This window comes from Opisthocomus hoazin, chromosome 2 (assembly GCF_030867145.1).
Source record: "Opisthocomus hoazin isolate bOpiHoa1 chromosome 2, bOpiHoa1.hap1, whole genome shotgun sequence".
NCBI classification, from domain to species: Eukaryota; Metazoa; Chordata; class Aves; order Opisthocomiformes; family Opisthocomidae; genus Opisthocomus; species Opisthocomus hoazin.
This window is the reverse complement of record NC_134415.1, coordinates 71276379-71296099: the sequence shown is the minus strand read 5'-3', so window position 1 is coordinate 71296099 and position 19721 is coordinate 71276379. Positions and strand designations below refer to the sequence as shown.

Sequence of the window (19721 nt, the reverse complement as noted above, 5' to 3'; positions counted from 1 at the left end):
ACCCCGCGGCACCCCAGCAGCGGCGGCCCGGCACCGACGGGGGCTTGGCGGGACGAGGCGGGGGGGCTGATCCGGCTGCGGGCCAGGGGCAGCAAAGCCCCCCCCCCCCCCCCAACGCCGGGCGGGATAGCGGGGCCGCCCCCTGTGCCCCCCTCCGGCGGTGCGGAAGGGCTCGGAGCCGGATCCCGCTCCTTCCCCCCCCCCGGAGGGCGAGCCCCGGGACTGCCCCGGCACCCCCCCCCACGCCGGGTCCATCCGCCCCGCTCCGCTCCCCGCTGGCCGGGGGCGGCCGGGCCCCCCGCGGAGCTGCCCCAGGCCGCGGGGCGGTGGGCGGCCCCCGGGGGGGCGGGCCGGGCCGGGCCGGGGGCGGGCCGTCGGGCTTCAGGCCGTGCCGCGGCGTGGGAACGCGCCGCACAGAGGGTTCGCTCTGCGGGCCGTGCGGAGCCGAGCCGGGCCGGGCCGGGCCGGGCCGAAGCCCCCCCCCCCCCCCCGGATTTATTTATCTCTGCCCCCCACCCCCGCCGTGAGCTGCGCCGCGTCCTGCGCCCACCATGAAGCGACCTTGCGAGGAAACTACCTCAGACAGCGACATGGACGAGACCATCGACGTGGGGAGTGAGAACAACTACTCGGGGTGAGCGGGGCGGCGGGGGCCGGGGTGCGCCCCGCGATGGGGCAGAGCCGGGGGGGAGCCCGGCCGCCCCGTCGGGGGGGGAGGGGGCGACGCGGCCCCCCCAGTGCCAAGCGGGGTGCGGTTTTGTCCCCCTCCAGAACAACTGGCAGCTTGCTGATCCCCCCTCCCCCCAAAAAACAGTTTTCCCCGCGGTCTGTCTGCCCGAGCCCCCGGAGCGGTGCGGGGCACGGAAGGAGCTTTCGAGCCGCCAGGCTGCGGTTCATTAACGCCGCTTCGTTTGCCGTTTTCAATCGGGTCTGCTCCAAACCGGCTCCCGAGCGGGCCCGGACAGCCCAAGGGAACCGGGCAGCGAGCCGCGGTGCGGGCCGGTCCCTCCGGCAGAGCCGGCGGGGGCGAGAGGCCGGAGGAGGGGGGGGGGCGGCCCAGGGCTTCGGGGTCCGCGGATTTACCGCTGCCGTCAGCGTCGGGGGGGGGGGGTGTTCACCTGGCTTTGGACTCGGCTCCTCAGCCCGTGTTGGGTGGGGAGGGCGTTATGGGCGATAGAAACGGAATCAGCTGGCCGAGCTGGGCGGTGAGGTGTCTGCAGAAAGGGACTTTATTTCCCTGTCGATGCAAAACGGGCGCTGGAGCGATCGAAAATGCAGCCTCTATCTCTCCAAGGCCACCGCGCAGCGCGGAGCGCGTCTGCTGAGCGCGGGGAGTGGGCTGAGAGGGGCTGTGCCAGCTCCGGACGGTGACCCGAGGTGTCCGCAAAGAGCGGTGCCAAGCTGCGCAACCCCTGACCTTCTTCTGTTGTTTCACAGGCAGAGTAATAGTTCTGTCATTCGATCCAATTCCCCAACAACGACATCTCAGATTATGGCCCGAAAGAAAAGAAGAGGGGTACGTTGCCTTTCATTCTCTTTCCCATGTGACGGTTTGTGCGTGTGCTGTGATTTCGCCCTTCAACAGTTTTTGTAAACTTAACGTGTTTTGGTTTTTTGGGAATAGATTATAGAGAAGAGGCGCCGTGATCGTATAAATAACAGTTTATCAGAGCTGAGGCGGCTTGTGCCAACTGCTTTTGAAAAACAAGTAAGCCCTTTTTTTTTTTTTTAATTCTGTATCTCGTCTGGCAATGTTAGTTCTCTTGTAAAGCTCATTAAAATAATATTGTGTGTGTCCTGATCTGGCACAAAGCAGGCATTTCAATAAAATGCTTTCTTGTGGCGAAACTATTAGAAACATAATTCATTATAAGGCTGAAAAACATTTCCATTCTTTGGCTTGTTTTTCCCTTAAGGGTAACTGTGTTCATGTTGCCTCTGTTCTTTCGATGAATTGCAGTAGTGGTTTTGTTAAAAATGTGCTTTACTCCATATTTAAAAAAAAAATCCCCAAACCCAACACAACTCCCCCAAACCTGTGTATCAGTTAGCCTTCTGTCTAAATCTTTAAATGTAACCTTCTTCGCCCCTACTTTAAGAAACCTATTTTTTTTGATCTGTGATTTCAGCTGCAAACTAATCAATCCAGTTTCCTGAAAAGGGATCAGTCAGTCTGGATTATTCGTGTTTTAAAGTGACTCTTTAGAACCAGGGCGTTAGGAGGGGTAATAGGCCTGTGTCGTGTCAGCTAGTGAAGTCAGCGACGTTTCAAAGACCTTAGGTGAGAAAGTACTCAATGGGAAGGATCCAGCTAACCTTGGTGAACTTTGATTCATCTCCTTGGTCACGAAATTACAGACCAAAAGCTCAGAATATAACCTGTGCTGAAAGAAGGGCATTCTGTTTATGATGTTCAAATTAGATTACTTACTTTCCTTTCCATGTCTTGATTTTTATTTTTGGGGCTTTGATTCAATATTTAGCCTTGCTCCTGTTTTACTGGAGGTATCTGAAGATCTATGGGTATGTGCAATTGACACTACGTTTCAATAAAAAGGAACCAAATGAAAATAAAGAACCCGACTTCCTTGTGACGGTAAAATAAAATTAAAAAAAAAAAAAAAACAGAAAGTAAAGTTTGGGAGCAGGATCGCAAGGTGCTGAATGTCAGCGGTAACTCCGTGGCAAGCACCACACCATCTTAGGCCTGTTACATCCCTGGCCTGAACAAAAGCTAAAAAGGGATTTTAAATATTGTAATCATGGTGAGGGCATCACTTGTGTCACCTGCAATACGCTTTTAATAACTAGTAGTTGTAACTGTGCCCTTCCGTAGGTTCTGGCAAAACGAAGTGACGGAGGTATTTTCAGCTAGATAAACAGGGGCAGGAGACAACAGTTGTTTGTCCCATTTTATTGTTTACTTCTTGAAAACCACAAACATTATAAGACAAGTCCTGCAGAGCCTTTGGAAATTACCCAGCGCCATGCAGTTTTTAGCTATTAGTCACTCTCACTGAGACGGCTTGTGCTGTGTCTATGGAAAAGATGAAGCCTGAGAAAAGTACAGGATGGAGTCCTGTGTAAAACGGGGAATTCTGACCAAAAACTCACACACGCACCAACCTTTGTACGGGGGAAGCGCTGAAAGAAATAAGCGGATTGAAAAGGTGCGTTGGTGTGAAAACGAGCACGCGCGCGCGCTGTATTTTGTTCGGAAAGCCCCACCGTTCTTCTGGAATACGCCAAGGACAGAGTCATCCGTCCCTTTCCAGCTCCTTGACAGTCAGCTCACTGAGGTTTCCAAGTCAGAGGTTCAGTTTCGCTTCCGCCTCCCTCCCTCCCTCCCTGCCCAAATCCCAGCTCCGCTCTCCGGAGTCCCTCACCACGGTCGGCGCTGGCGGGATGAAGCCGGGCTGCGCAGCGGGGTGCAAGCCTCACTGAACTTGCACCGTGCCAGTCGAAGGCGAAGCCGGCTGAGGCGGCAGTGAGGCAGCCCGGGTGATAAGCGGGAGGAAAACGTGGCTTGCAGGATGCAATCCACCGGTGGCTGAAGGTTGTGCAGCCCTGGTTTTAGCTGATTCCAAGGGGTCATCTCCTGCACTGGAATAACGTTTGCCTGGTAAACTCAGTCGTCTGGGCGTGCTCCAGTTTTTCCAGGGAATGCTACCATGCAAAATAGTTTTATTTCTAGATTAACATTCTCATGCTACCTTTTGAGTTATGTTTTATGTTTTCCCAGGGCCTGTTGCAGCTCTGTGAGCCGCCCTCAGTAACGGGAAAGATTTTTACTGGCAGAGAAGCTGAACTCTTTTTCACAGTGTTTAGCTTCAAGTCCCTGCAAACTAGGCCTCTCGCTGACTTAAAATACAGCGGACTGGGCGGCTGTTTTTTCAGTCGAGAACGAGAATAGAATATTCAGCAGCCAAATGACATGTCGAAAATTAACAGGCGGTTAAAAAAAGAGGGATACTTCTGGGTGTGTGTCCACAGGGACACCTACTGGTAAAAGCAGAAGAAAAAATGTTGCAGCGGGGTCTTCATCGAGCACTGTGCAGACCTGTCCTGCCAGCTCTCCGTCTGTGTCTGCTGTTAAAAAGAAAGTCCCCGGAAAGTTATGTATTTCTCTCATTTCATGAAGATGTCACTTCTACACTAGCTTCAAGGCCAGAGCTGCACTGAGCCTGAATAAAGCAAAATTCTGCTGCAGCTGCTGCTGCTTGTATCGCTAGAGAGGAGACGGCACTAGTCCTCAGACAGAGTCTGGGGGGCAGATGCTCACAAAAGATTTAAGCCGAGAATGTCCTAATGATAGGGGAAATTGAAACCATAAGGCTGAGCTCAGTGGAAAGTATATCAAATTAAAGTTTCTGGTACTTGCGAGCCTTTATTTATACGAGCCTCTTATCTCAAAGGGATCTGCCAAATTAGAAAAAGCGGAAATACTGCAAATGACAGTGGATCATCTGAAGATGCTGCAGGCGACGGGAGGTAAAGGTAAGGAGCCAACGGTTTCTTTTCTAATATTTGGGGAGATCTCAGCAAAGAAAGTGCTTTGAGGAGCTGTGATAGGCGTTTCCAGATTAAAGGAGTGGAAATCAATGCTAATGGCAGGATTGAACTCGTGGGAAAGAACTACTGGGACAAAAGAAGCACTTGACCCTGGGCTTGTGTTTGCTTTCATAACACTGTGGGAGTAAAGGCTTCATTCACAGGCAGCCCAGTCAGAGATTTGTTTGGGGTTTCCAAAGAGCACTGAGATCTGCACAGGGAGACAAAACAAATACACAAACACCAAACATAAACAGGAGGTTTGTGGCAACAATTGTGTAGCACAAAACCGATGCTGAACCTCGTTACCCAGCAGCTATACCGAAGGAAGTGGATGGAGAGGAACTTTCATTATTGTTTGTGCATTTTCTTTGTTCTGGGAAGACTTTTAAATGCCCGCTTAGACTGTCTCATTCACCAGAACAAAACCAGGTCTTGCTCTGTGCAGCTCCAGGTATCGGGTGAAGCGGACAGGCGGACGGCTAGCAGCGCTCTCCGCACTCCTATTTGCGAGCAATGTTCGTGGTGCTCATGCTCACGTGCGGTATCCGTGTGTCAGAGGCCCGGGTAGCTCCCTGTCGGGGGGTGCTGGCGTGAGGCGGGGGCTGCGCTGGCTGACCCGCTGGGTCGGCCGGCTGCTGGGAGCCGAGAGTACCTCGCTTCTGCAAGCTGACAGTCCCCAGGCTGGAGGCCAAATGATTTCAGCCACCCACGAGGTGTTCTGTGTAGTCACGATTTTGGAACTTGTTTGGAGTGACAAACTTGGTGGCCTCCTGCAAGCACGGTCCCACGTCCCGTGCCGTCGGCTGCCGTTACGGTTCACATTGTGGCAACGGACACCAGCCGTGTAGGTGGAGGCTAGGAGAGGCGCGGCTGCTGCTCTCCCTCTTCCTGCTTTGACTAAACTCAAAAAGTTTCTAGCCCATGACTGAATTACTGCTCCACTCCGTACCTTGCAGCGATTACAGAATTCAGCAGATGATCAGTGCATGCGTAACAACAGGTGGTTATAGGAAAAGCGTGCCGGAGGCTGGTGTTCTGTTATTTGTGAAAACTAACACCGAGCTGACATACGTATTTCCTAGGTGTTAAGAGGCTTTTGATAGGAGTCCATCTAAGCTTAAAATTTGTGGGTAGCTTGTTCTATAGGAGGTGAAATGGATTTTATTGCCCTTCATGTAACAGACACACCTCTTGATCCCTCGGAAAATGTGCAATATTAAATCTAAAAAAAAAAGTTAACTTTTATATCTAAAAACATCCTTTAGAAAGCACTGTTTAGTTGGTACAGCTATGCTTTTGAAACTTACGAAACAGCAGAATTGATCATGCTTGTGCAATCTGAATTCAGATCCCCTGCGTGCGCGTGACGGTGCCGTCTTTAATTGCGTGGTTGCGTGCTGGCTTCCCACAGGCTCTGTTGCACTTGGTGCGCGGGGCGATCGGCGCCCGGCTGCTGAGGGAAGCCGTGGTGGTTTCGCTCCATCCTCCCTGTGCAACGTGCAGCCCAGCTATCCCAAGCTGACCCCTGCTTCACGCCGCACGTCGTTTCTCTGAAAAGCTGCAGCAGCTCCCACCCCTCTGAAGTCCGCACCAAGGGCCAGAAGGTGCACCCTCCATCCCCTGCCTCCCCACCCAATACGTATGTGGGGGATTATTTTATGGCTGGGCCAGGTCGGGTGGCCCAGCTAGCGGGGCAGGGGACGAAGTGCCTGGGATGGGAGCTGCTGAGCAAAAAGAGGTGTTGGCAGAGCCCCGGCCTCCGGCTGCAGCCGGACAAGCTGGATTTTGTTAGCAGTGCCAGGTCCTGCGGTCCCTTCCTGGGGCCACTGCCGTGCCTGTCCCTGCCCTGGCTGGCACCGGTGTGCCCGTGGCTGCCGGAGGGCCGTGCGGCGAGGGATGAAGCGCCAGGGCGTGGGGCGAGGCAACCGTAGCCGCCTTCACGCCATGCGCAGCCCCGTTCGCTGCTCGCAGTCCATAGCTGGTGGCAGATGTAACACCCAACTACTTCACAAATGCTGCAACTTCATCGTCTCCTTCTGAGCCAGAGATAGGAGTAATCTCACTGCACGGATTAAGAAACTTGAAGAAAAAGAGATTTGCGAGTTAGCACTGGGCAAAGTTTAAGCCTGCATTTCCTACTTGCTTAGTGTTTTACTTTGCAACCTAACTAACAGCTTTAAGTATAATTTCTTAGGGTGTTTTTAAGGCAGATGTTTGTTTTATTTGCAAGTGTCATTACTCCCACTTTGTAACTCGTCTTCCGAGCCAGAAACTTTTTTGGATCAGCAAAAAAATGAATTCCATCATTTTTCCTATGGACAAAAGCTATTACCGCAGCAGGGAGAAGTGAGTCCTGATGCCCTTACGCTCCCCTGCGTTGAGGGCTGGGGAGAGCTTGTCCTCTTCCTCCTCACACAGAAGTGGCGGACACCCACGACGGGGAATGCCCAGGGCTAGGAAAGCTGGGGTGGAGTTGGCTGCTGCTCAGCGTGCTGAGCCCGCGGTGGTCACGGCGGAAGAAAACCCGACGTGGCTCCCGTCCCTCCTCTGCTCTTCAGAGCTGCCCGGGCAGGCGGGCTGCCCCCTCTGAGGTCCTCTTCGGACTCCGTGTTTCTGCCGCCCTGACACAGGGGCGGGCAATGGTCTCCTGTTTGTGTTGAGCTATTATTTTCGCCTGGGGCTGGGGCTTTTTACTGACCGTGCAAGCAAGCACAGGGGACGAGTAACTTGTCAACAGCGAGTCGCTTGCTGGGACCTCGGTGTGGTTTTATTGCGGCTTCACTGGAAATTTAGGCTGGGTGACTGACACCTGGGTCAGCAACATGGGTGAATATAGCTCAGGTGACTTAGCCAGTGTCCTGTGTGCAGAGCAGGTGGGTTACCGAAATAGCTGAAGGAAAACCCGGACTTCCCATTCGCCACAAAATGCCAGCGTGTATGCATGTGGGTGGTGGTGGAGGTTGTTCTTGGGTTTTGGAAAGAAACGAGAAACAACATTTTTTAAGTCTCTCTCGGAAGGGGGGAAGCCAGCAAAGGGGAAACCTGGAAAAGATAACCATCAAAATCCAAACATAATGGAGCCTGGGAGTTCCAGCTCTCATCTCCCCTCTGTTTTCGTGTCTCGGCCACCATAGGAGACTGAGAGGGAGCCAGGATCGCCAGGGCTTTGGGACGGCTCGTCACAGAGCCAGAAGCTCAGACTCAGGGGAAGCTGGTGACAACCGCATCCCCCACGTCTCTGCCGGCCCGGAGGGAGGGAGACCAGGAAGCCCCGGCTGGAGCCGCACGCTCTCAGGACTCCCAGGCTGTCTGACTCGCGGCCAGAGCCGGGCTTTGGCTGGGCGTCAGCCCCTCTGAAGCCGCCGGAGGTCCTGGAGCCTCCAGCTCCGAGGCAGTCGCCACACTGGGCTGGCTGGCACCCGAGCAGGTATGCTGCTCGCTCGTCGCCGATGGTCTGCCCAGCATTTGTTCCTCAGGAGTTCTCTCAGGCTGCGGCGTTTCCACAAGTCGCTTGGTCGTAGGGGACCTGGCAGGAAAAAAGCTGCTAGGAACCAGTGCTTGCTGAGATGAGTCCCCGATCCCTCGCGCACACCAGTCTGCTGGCTGAGCTGGTGTGTCTCTCGGGCTTTGTACAGCCTCGGACGAGCAAGGCAGCCTGCGTCAAAATTGCCGTCGTGATTTGGCGAGAAAGGATATGTAGCAGGCAGAGGATTTGGGGCAGCATCTGTAAATGTGCCCAAGTTAATTCCACAGTGTGGGCATGCAGGGGCAGAAAGGCTCTTTTCTTGCTTGGAAGTTGATAAAAGTGAAAACGACTGTCTGAAGGTGCTAGCATGTTTCAGAAAGATGAAAATTATTTCATGCCAGAGGGCGTGAGGCCTAATGCAAGTGCTGCTGCCACGTTCCTCCATAATAAGGGCATTTGATCTTTACTAACACACATCACAGTCACACATACCTGAAAATTTTCACTGAAAGCAAGAGGAAAAAACCACCATGCAAGCTTGGGAGTGGATAGGACATTATTCCCCCAAGGAGACTAGTTTTAAACTGAAATAGGAAAATTCCAAAAATTTGAATAGGTTTTTGTAGTTGACAGGCTGCAACTTAAGCAGTAGATTTGATGCTAGAGCCTTTTAGAAAGGGAATATCTTTTCATGTGCATTTAATAAGGATTTTTTTTTTTTTTCAAATGCTTTTTTGTCCCAAGCCTGTGGACAAGTTGCTGTTTGTTGAAATACTTCATGGACCATATGACTGTCAGTCTTCCATCTCCAAATTAGCAATGGCATTGCATAAAACGTTTTCTCAGTAAAGCTTTTTATTGTGTGTGTGCAGAGTCATGACAAGATGTTTCTGGTTTGTAGCTAAGTAACACCATATGTCATATTGTCTTAATGACTGTGAAGTAGATGGGACCCCGGCAGCAGTTACGACGGCTGTCTCACAGTGTCACAGCGGTTGGAGAGCGTTGCTAGGAGTGCCAGTGTCGGGGAGGGAAGGCAGGGCAGTCCACGCGAGCTCTCTGATCTCCGGCCCGTTGCTGTCTGTGGGTACGCGTCTGGCTCACGCGCGCGCGCAGGGTCAGTGCTGCGCCGCAGCAGCGTGCCGAGGAATTCCGGGAGAGGCATCGCATGTCTTTTTAAGTATCACCAGTACTTACGGGCTTAATTCTTTTCATTTGTATATAGTCTGCGAAAACAACCGCGGCCTATTGCGTTACAGGGATGGTCACGCAGATCGTTTACAGAGCAGAGAACAGACTTTTCGCGTTTCAAACCTTAACCCGTGGACGGGAGATCTGGCGGCGGCGCGAGGACCGGATTGACCGTGTCGCCTAACGTCCCTCGGCGCTCAACGCACCTTTTGCCCTCCCCTTGCAGGTTATTTTGACGCTCATTCCCTGGCCATGGATTTCATGAGCATCGGCTTCCGGGAGTGCCTGACAGAGGTGGCGAGGTACCTGACTTCGGTGGAAGGTCTCGACACATCTGACCCCCTGCGCGTGAGACTGGTGTCCCACCTGAGCACCTGCGCCTCTCAGAGGGAAGCCGCCGCCATGACCTCCTCCATGGCCCACCACCACCACCACCACCCTTTGCACCCTCACCACTGGGCAGCCGCCTTCCACCACCTCCCGGCCGCTTTGCTGCAGCCGGGCGGCCTGCACGCCTCCGACGCCGCCCCGTGCAGACTCTCCTCGGACGTGCCGCCCCACGGGTCCGCCCTGCTCACGGCCACCTTCGCCCACGCCGACGCCGCCCTCAGAGTCCCCTCCGCCGGCAGCGTCGCTCCCTGCGTCCCCCCTCTCTCTACCTCTCTCTTGTCCCTCTCCGCTACCGTCCACGCCGCCGCCGCCGCGGCCACGGCTGCTGCCCAGAGCTTCCCCCTCTCCTTCACCGGCGCCTTCCCCATGCTCCCCCCCAGCGCGGCCGCCGCCGTGGCCGCGGCGACGGCCATCACCCCTCCGCTGGCCGTGTCGGCCACGGCCAGCCCTCAGCAGGCCGGCGGCGGGGGCAGCACCAAGCCGTACCGACCCTGGGGGACGGAGGTCGGAGCCTTTTAAGCCCCCCGGCTCCCCTCCCGGTCCGGCTCCCTGCTGTCCCTCGGCACAGGAGTGCGTGCCCACCCACCGCCCCCCATGCCCACCCACGCCCACGCCGGCGGGACTCGGCGTGTCCTTCCCGCTCGGCCAGCCGAGGGGCCGCCTGCTCCCGAAGGGCCCGGGAGGTGCTGGCAGCCCGCCGGGGAACGGCACGGCTACCTGCATTGCGGGTGTCGGAGAGGGCGCGGGATGACGCCTTCCTCTTCTTCGTCTGGGTTTGTTCCGCTGGAGGCACCTTGCAGGAGCAGCAGTGGCTTTCAGAAACACCGTGACCGTATCGGCATGTAGAGGTTTCCTGGGAAATACATAGACACTAGAACTAATGATTCTCCGGCTATGCATCCTTGTTTGGCAGAGAGGTGAGGGATCGCACCTACCGGGTCTCCGCAGGCCAGAAAAAGAGTATGAGTTTCATAAGTGCCTGACATTGAAAAAAAAATAGTAAAAAAATTATATACATGTGTGTTCTGCTAAAACAAGTAACATTGCACAGGTATGGAACTGGCGTGGGAGAGGGGGGAAATCCTGCATTCGACTTCAGGACTTGGATACCTTTCCAGGGACGAGCGTGCTCTCGAAGGGGAGAGGGTTTTTTAGCCAAAAGATTGCCGAGGAAGAATGTTCAGTTTGACAGGCCTAGTTCTCGCTTCCTGAGTTCGCTTTCTTTGTACAGACTTGCCAAATTGTGACATCTAGCATAGCATTGGTAAAAGCAATTATCTTATCAGTGCTGGGATTAATGAACATTTCAGCACCGCCTGTGAGCCTTGAGGCACCCTTTTTTATGGCTTAAATATGGTGCTAGCGCGTTTCTGCACAAACAGTGAGTTTGTCATGCACCCAGAAGTAACCGGCTATTTAAAGCATGCACACTTGGATACAGTTGATTCATGCCAATACAAGAGACTCAGTGTTGCAAGAGTTCGAATTAACTTATTTCGCTGTGTTTGGACATTTACTTTTAGCCTATTCTGTGCAAGATCCCTCTTCCCTATCAGCTACAGGGAGAACGATCACTCTGGGTATGAATGAAGTTACGGTAGGGACAATTTTTAAATTGGCTATTAACACGCCAACATTGTAATGTGGGTTTGATTCCAAACCAAAATGAATGTATTAAAGGGTATGTCAGTAAATTATTTTGTCAATACCCAGACAACTAGTGCTGCATAAAATGGTTTGCTTTCATTTTTTTATTACAGTGACTTAAAATAACCTAAGTATTTTAATACATCCAGTCAAGAACTAGAGATTTTATGTAAAAAAAAATTAAAAGATAAAACACAGCATGTATTATTATGCACTTGATTTCTCTGCTGTGTGGAGAAAGCAATAAGCATTGAGAATGTTAAACATTATGCAAAATATACTTTAAAATATTTGTTTTAAAAATACTGTAGTCAGTCTTTTATGCATTACTTTGTTAACCTTTTTTCTATGCAAAAGTCTTTACATATCACTAATTAAACGAAGTCCTTTTTGACTGCGTTTTGTGGATCATTTGTTGCAGTTTTTCTTTGCTCTTGAGGAATACTTGTGGACTCAAAGTTAGTTTCTGCCACTGGTAACAAGCCTGGTGGCTGCGCTGTCGTCTTCTGCTCCCTTTGCTCAGCCAGGGAGCCCATCTCATACAGCGTGCTCTGAAACAGGCAGAAAAAAGCAATCAGTAAAGCAGCACTGGTTTTCAGGCTTGTAAACTGGTTCTGCATTGACGGTACACTTAGTGATGCAAACCCATCTGTCCATCCTGGAGGGCCCCAAAAATCATTGGGATGTCTAGGTTCAGCTTTCCTTCAGATCCTCGTTAAGGGCCTGTGTTTAGAAGGGGAAAATTTTAGCCCAATGACATCATTAAATACCTGAATTGAGAGAGGGTGGGTTTTCCCTCCAGTTCTGGCCGAATTTGCCAGTTCTCACCAAGGCAAGGGTTTGTTGTTGTTTCATCTGAGATCTGCAAAGCCCATCTGTAGAAGGCATGTAAAGCTCTGACCGTACAGATGAGCACCAAGTCTTCGATGTCCGAAAGACCCTAGAAGATTATGATGCCCAAATGACAGCTGACAAGACTGAGGCACAGAAACGGGGTGACCACCCTTCAGCTGGACAGAGGCTTCATCCAGCGCCGAAATGCAGCCTCAGCTCAGCAGCTCGCTCCCCATCATCCCTTTCTCCCAAATGTCAAACCCGTAACCCATCCTCGCCGGCATCCACTGGTCTCCAGGCCCCGCGCGAGGAGGAATTCTCATTCGCCTGAACAGCGTGCTGTCCCGTGGAGAAAACGAACAGAGGAAGGGGACGAAGGCTCCCTACCCCTGCACTGCAAATCATCCTTGATCTTCTTTCAAGTTTTCTTGTTTGTGAAGGAACCAGGCTTTTTTTTTTTCAGGACACAAATGCTGTAGTGCTGTACTGGCATGCTTAGCAGCACCGGGTTCAGGTACAATTCACTCTCCATGTGAGCAGTTTCATCAATAAAGATTACATTAGTGAACTGGCAAGCAGATAAAAAGTGGGCTTTATTTATGTGAAAAAGAGCAGGTTGCAACCCTACTCGACTTTAAGCTGTGAACTGTTAACCTGCCCTCTAAGAGCCGGGTAGGAGGTCTCCCATGGATCCTATGGTGTTAAAAACGGGCGGCCGCTGACTTGGTTCTTCCTAAGGGCTTCAGTCTAATTGATGTGCCCCAAAACATTACAGTTTGTTGCCCCAAATGTGACGTTTTGCCTCATTCTACAGAAAAGGGAGTTTGAAAAAATATTGCTAAGAGACTGATGAGATGAAAGCGTAGTTCTTTTAGCATCCTGAAACAATGCACCGTGGGTGGATTTGTGCGGCTTGTGTGTTTGGGCTTACCCATTTTCACTCTCACACATTTGTGGACACCAAGTTGCTGATGTCTTCTCTCTTTTCTTGTTTCGTTTTGTTGTCTTTTCTTTTGTTCTTTTAATCTGAATCACTCGAAGGGAGCAGCACATGAGTCACGAGCTCAGCCTCCATGCCCGCTTACTCCTGAGCTGCAGTTGGGAATGTTGCCTCTGTGATAGCAGATGAAGATTTCCCAAGTGAGAAATTGATGGAGAAGCAGCATATTTCGCGCATGCTGTTGGGAAGACACCAGAGGGTGACAGCTTCTGAGGGCTTTGGCTGTAGCTGTGCTAACAGGTGGGAGCTGAAGGAGTCCACGCAGTTTTTAAAATAGAGCAAGGGAAAACTGTTTCCTTTGCATAACTGAGATGCAAAAAGTAGGACTCATGGCTGTGCACGCAGCCTTACTTTGGCCCTTTTCTGAAGGATGATGATGGACCTGGAGGAAGAAGAAAGTTTTTAATTCATATGGTTTAGGACTAGATCATAGCACATAGCACAAGAAAGCAAACCAGGCTGCTTACTCAACAGTAAGCAGTTGGCTTTGACTAACTTTTTCGAGGGGTGGGTTTGCAACCTTAAATTCCAGTAATCAAGAGGATCAAAGGAGGTTATGCAATTTCCTAGAATGTTTTTCTGAAGAGGAAAAAGCTAAAAACCAATTCTGTCACTCAGCATTAGCAGGCTCGAAACCTTAGCCCTCAGCAGTGCAAATAAAAAGCACCGAGGCTGCCGTAGCTGTGGGACGAGCTGTGCCACACAGCCCTGACATGAGATTGTCACCCTAGAGAGGGGACGGGCTGTGGAGAGGTGGTGCTGCCTGTCCTCCCTTTGCTGTGACTGCAGTGGAGGAAATCCGGCGTTAGGTACTGCCCCAGAAGAAGACCCATCTACTGTGGCCGAGGGACGGTTGCATATATCCGAAGCGGAATAATCGTATCCTGGCTGTGACTACATCTGCGTGAACAACTGCCAGGAGGTGCCAGTTCATGCTGTGGCCTCCTTAGTGTAAGCCTCCACAATGTTTGTTTTCAGCTACTCTGAAAGATGATACTTCAATCGGGATGTCATAAGATACGTAAAGGGCATTTACTGAGGCCTGGGACATGGATATTGGCAAACTTTTAAAGCTCTTGTAAATGAGAAATTTCTTCTTCAGAAGAGAAAAATGTCACAAGCGTCTTTTTATCTGAAGATACTACATCAGAAAATACTGCTGAAGTGTGAAGTGGATTGCTACCAGTCTCATTAGTCATCTGCTTCTATAGGCACAGATAGCCTGAGATCACACAAACGAGAACTGGAGTGATTTAGTACTCACAGGTAGTTTTGTCCAGCTTCGAGAACAGATGAAGAAATTGGCATAGCTTTGCTGGCAAGCTTCATGTGCCCAGCCTCATTTGTGTGAGGCTACTGCTTGAACTTGAGTGTAATTTTACTCAACGCTTAAATTTTCACTTGTGCTCTATTCCTCTGCTTCACCATTTCACACAGCAACACATCTGACCATGACCAGAAATGATAAGGAGTGGAGCACCAGGCAGGTGCTCGAAATGCTGGGATCTCAAGGCTAAACCCAAGCTTTCCTGATTTACAAATGAAACAAAATTTTGACAGATAATTATCTGAAAAGAAGTGTTTTGTTTTGTTTTGTTTTGTTTATTTGTTTGTTTTTTTCTGGTAATTGCTACTTGGAATTTGTAAAGTTGCATTCAGTTCCCTCAGTATTTGCCCTGTCCTAAGCTGGGCTCCAACTATCACTCTGGAAGGTGCAGGTCTCCCTTGTGTCCTGTGTCACCTCTGCCAGCCCTGTGCAGAGGCCTGGGAAACCCAAAGTTGCCTAAGTGGCACTAAACACGTATGGCCAGGCAACTGAATTTCTCCTTCTCTATCATCTCACATCATCTGTAGAGAGATAGGATTTGAAGCTTAATAATAGTTTCGTATATCAAAGAATCAGCCTCCTTCTTACCTGAAGAAACAACAGAACGGTATCAAAGCCATGTGATGGTAATGTGTCGTTATCGTCTATCCATCTTGTAAAACTAAGGCCAGTCAACGCCTGCAATGGGCTCAGCACCACTAACTTCAGAATTTCTCTTCATGCTCTGGCTGCAGCAGCGGCAATGATTGTAAGATGATGTCAATATAATTTCTTTTTAAAGGGATATTTTTCTGCATTCATGGTGGCAGTGCAAATCTGGGACACATGAATTGGTGCTGCACCCTAGAAATTAAAAAATCAGAAGCAAAAGCAAATGAATATGGGAAATAAAAGGAAATGTGTCTAGCTGAATTACTTTCACGGTCTGGAGAGGCAGACTCCTTTTTTTAACAGCTACAGCTGCCGGTATTGAGTTAAAGAAAAGCTAAATGTTTGAGACGATGTTTATCTGAACAGTGCTATTGCTTCTTCCACAGGAAAGTTCTTCTGAGGTGATGACTTAATTTTGCTTTCCACACAGTCCCTATTCCGCATTTTTCTCTTCTACAAAGGAAAGTCTTCAGGATGAAAAACGTACCTTGATGCAATGCTGAAATTGTGATTGCAGTCACCTAACAGCTGGGAAATCGCTTACTCTGCCCACATCTTCACGTATGTTACATTGCAAGACCACCTTCTGTGGAATCAAGACACTGCTCCAGAAAATGGTATATTACTGGAAGACGTAAAGAAAAGTGCTTTACCTGTAAAGAATACCCATAGATAGTATTCTGTATTACTGTGTGGTAGGTGAAAAAATCTAACAAAAGATTACAAGGCAATCCGTAAACCTAAGGAGACAAAATTACGATTACTTAAAGGCCGACACCTTTTTTTCCCCCCTAGTTTTGATTTAACTTTGAATCACGGGGCTTTTCTTCATATATCAGAGAGCCAAGACACTTTATTTTTCTTTAGGAGAAGGACTCTCCCTCGGGGAGTTTAAAACAAAGTGCTGTGCATTTAAGGTACACTTGCAGCTAGATGAGCGTGATGAGATCTGTGGTGTGTGGATAGCTGACATAGTTTTTCATGGCTCTTCCCAGCACAACACTTGGGTTTAGTATACACGCCTTCAAGTAAAATAACATTGTTTCTCCCCCCACCCCCTCTCCCTCTGTTTCTTTCTAAATGTATTTTGGTGGAGGAGAGGGGAGTTTGTTTTGTTTGGGTTTTCTCAAGTTTGTTTTTCTGAAGAGGCACCAGGGTGGTAAGGGGGAGCGGTGGTGGGGCACGCCAGCTCCTCGGGCATGAGGAGCATCTCCTCTCGCCTGGGTAGGCAAAGCTGCCTCCTCGCCTTTTCCCTCCCCTGCCCTCTTTTTGGGCAGCCATCCCACCCGGCAGCCCCCTCCTTGCTTTCCCAACAGAAAAGAAAGGCAAACGGGTTGCAGCCACAGCAGAAGACTGTGGTTTCAGCAGGCTGTCTCGGTCTCTCTCGATGTGCTTTTTTCATTTCGTCGATCAGAAAGGCTGAAGTGTGTGTTTTTTGATAGTTACCTCAGGTCTTCAGTCGTGGTCTGCCACCACATCACCGGTGTCTGCTTCCTTCCCTCCCCCTGTTACCGCAGAATCCGATACCTGCCCAGCTACCACTTTGTCCCTTCAATTTATTATTGCAGTTAGTGGATTAAAATGCTACAAACAAGAATCGCAAGACAAAACAAAACAAATAAAAACTTTTCTCGATACTGCTGAAAGCTGACCTTCATGTGCCACCCTGTCCTCCTGCAAGGCCTGCTAAACCCACAAGAAAGATTCCCATTAGTAAATCACTGTTGGATCATTAAACCTTTTTAAGGCAGTGTGTGCCCTACCAAGAGAATGAGGATTACGACACAGCAGTGGCTGCTGCCCACTGACAATCATGGGAACAGACCTCAGTAATAAATCCATGAATTATCTGGCTCACTTTGACCGGTTCTCACGCCAGAGCAGCTCCTTTGATGTGACCGTCAAAACCCAAGGATGCCCAATAGCAATAGCCACGAACAAAACAATGAAGAGGTAATAATTCAATATAAATATGTAAAACCTGCTTGCCCGATGCCCAGCTTTTGCAGTGGGGTATTTCTGTGCCTGTGGTTGAAGCTGGAGACAAAAAAAGAGAAATAGAGATCTTTTTTTTCCCTGTGTATTACCCTTTAAGGGAAGAAATGCTGGGCATGTCAGAGGGATATTTTTTAGCTACCATTGATGTGCATGACGTTTTTTGGCTAAGCGAGGGCTCCTTGTTGCTTCTCAAAATCAGTCTGATAGTTCAGAAACAACATGCGCTTGAGGACTGATCCTGCAGAGGGACTAAGAACGTTAGGCATACCCAGAGGAACTATTCCGCTGCAGTGGGACTATTCACATAAACAGAGTTATTCATGCTTTTAAGCCCCGGCAGGACCAAAACTTCAGAGGATGCGTTCTGATTTGTCTGATTTGTAAAAATATTAAGTGTCGAGCCCCTGATTGCTTAAACATGTCAGAAATACAACTGTTCATTACTCTGCTTCTTGGCTGCTCACCTGTAAAGTGGGAATAGTGTTCTTTAGTTTCTTGCCCTTGATCTTGTCTATTTAGACCTCAGACTCCAGGGACAAGATTGTCTCCAAACTCATGGTCATCTTGTGAGCACCCCTAACTAGAGTCTCCGGTCCCTACCATAGCCTCCGTTCACAGAAGATAGTAGCAGTCCTGGAGCCCAGATGCTAGGGAGGGAGGCAAATTTCTGATGACATAAGGGATGACATAGAAGAAAAATCCCCTTCAAACTGTATGAACAGAGGAGAAGAAGAATTTACTAAATCACTTTTAACCATTCGGGTTTTTACTCTTAAAGCAGGATCAACAAACTGTAATAGACGGTAGGCACAAAAAATTTAAAGACACCTGGTTTTCAGAAGCGCTGGAGTACCTGTGAGTACCCCAGCCTGACGGGAATGAGTAAGCAGAGGACACTACTGCTGGGCGTTGCTGCGCTGAGCTCCGACGGGGGAATCGCTGCCGTGCTTGGGGTGTGGTGGCTGTCGCCTGCCTGCGGGCAGCCAGCTGCCCGCTCCTGCTGCCCACAGCATGCTCACCTTGCGCTGCCCGCAACGGAGCGCAGCCTTCACGAAAGCAGGCAGGCGGAGGGTAACGGGAGCCTCTTCTGACCTTCAGAAGAAGCGTGGCAGCACGGCGTATGGCAGTGAGCTGTTGCATGCTGCCCGCATCCACAGCCAGCGCCGCCAGCATCTCCCGTCACCACTTTCTCGCCAAACACAAACCTGGATGGGTGGTAGTGGGGAGCCCGAAGGTGGGCCCTGCAGAACGGGGTTTGGCACGTACCCGAGGGCTCCCTGTGAGCCTCACAGCAGACAGGGGAGTCACGGGGGCAGGAGCCTCGCTCGTCGCCCCATGTGCTTCACACTCATCTGCAGCCTGTTTGCTTAAGGGGAGATGAGTGCGGAATGGTTGGAGGGATGGAAGCCACCTAGCAGGCTACAGCACGATTGACCCAAGGCCATAGTCCAAACAAATCTGAAGCCGAGACTTTCTACTCAGCCTGGGGCAGAAAACGAACAAACTGAAGCTTATATACTGCAAAACTTCATCCTGATAGGATTAGACAGGCAGTCTCTCATCTGAACAGACATGAAGATCATTCCGGTTTCTTTCATTTATTTTGCCAGATCTCTTGTGCAGAACTGCGGCTTACACGATACCAGTTGTGCCATTTATGGAATACAGAGTTGCCATTTATGTCAAAAAAATCCCTTGCAGAGGACGCGGGGCCCGTTGGAGTGCATAGCCGCTCGGCGGCAGAGCTGCAGAAGGCACCCTGCCGCGGCCACGCTCCATCAGCCGCCTTGGCCTCGCCTGGGTCACCGCTCTTCCCTGTCACACGCAGCGGGCAGCACCACCAGCCAGAGCATGTGTTGTAACACCAATTTATTCCTTGTTATTATTTTCCTACTTTTGCGGGAAGCTGGCACCTCCCAGCTCTGTTTTCCTGCCAGCAAGACAAAGATTAGGCACGGCATAATAACATTGTCAACATAGTTTACTAAAATGTGATTAATCAGAAGAGCACAAGGGAAACAAAGCATGGAAAAGCAGAAGGTAATGATTGACTGTAGCCACAAGGCAGTAATAAAAGGGGTCAAGAAAGCAGATTTTCAGCATGTAAGTGAAAAAGTTCAGGCATTTAAAAGGATCAGATCTTTCATAATTTCATGATCAGAGCACTGCTTAATAGGACACGGCAATTGCTCCTGAAAAAGGACTTTTTGGAAAATGGTCCTTGGATAGTATTATCTAGACCTTTGTGTGGTAATTAAATCTGCACTGCACTTTTGTTACCATCACCTTAAATAAAACACCTCAGTATGGATAAAATAGTTTCTCTTAAAACACATTTCAAAGTAAATTTTCCATCTGTAGTTCTGAAGTAACAGGCCTAGCAGATTTGAAATAAGGTTGTTATGTTTTTTTTAGTTTACCTTACTGTCCAGGAGGTGTTCCTTAACAAATCTGTACCTAGGAAAGAGATTTACCATTATGTTTTAAGACTGCAGTATTTTACAGAAAGAATCTTGGGAGAGATAATGGGGGAGAGGGGAGGGGGAAGTCTGGAGAATGGATTGTGTGCCTGAAAGCATCTTTTTTTTTTTTTCCATCTCCAGCAGTTTAATAAACACTTCGCCTAGTTTGTGTGGTGTAACTGCCATGGTGACAGCAGTGCT

At 50.1% G+C, this 19721-nt stretch overlaps 1 protein-coding gene across 1 annotated transcript; it reads left to right on the top strand.

Annotated features, from left to right (window-relative positions):
• The first annotated feature begins 471 nt into the window (after nt 1-471).
• On the top strand, nt 472-11606 carry HEY2 (hes related family bHLH transcription factor with YRPW motif 2). Its single transcript, XM_075446842.1, has 5 exons — nt 472-634; nt 1438-1516; nt 1625-1708; nt 4416-4497; nt 9438-11606. The coding sequence occupies exons 1-5, from the start codon at nt 552-554 to the stop codon at nt 10118-10120; spliced, it is 1011 nt and encodes a 336-aa protein (XP_075302957.1). The 5' UTR covers nt 472-551; the 3' UTR covers nt 10121-11606.
• The last annotated feature ends 8115 nt before the right edge of the window (nt 11607-19721 follow it).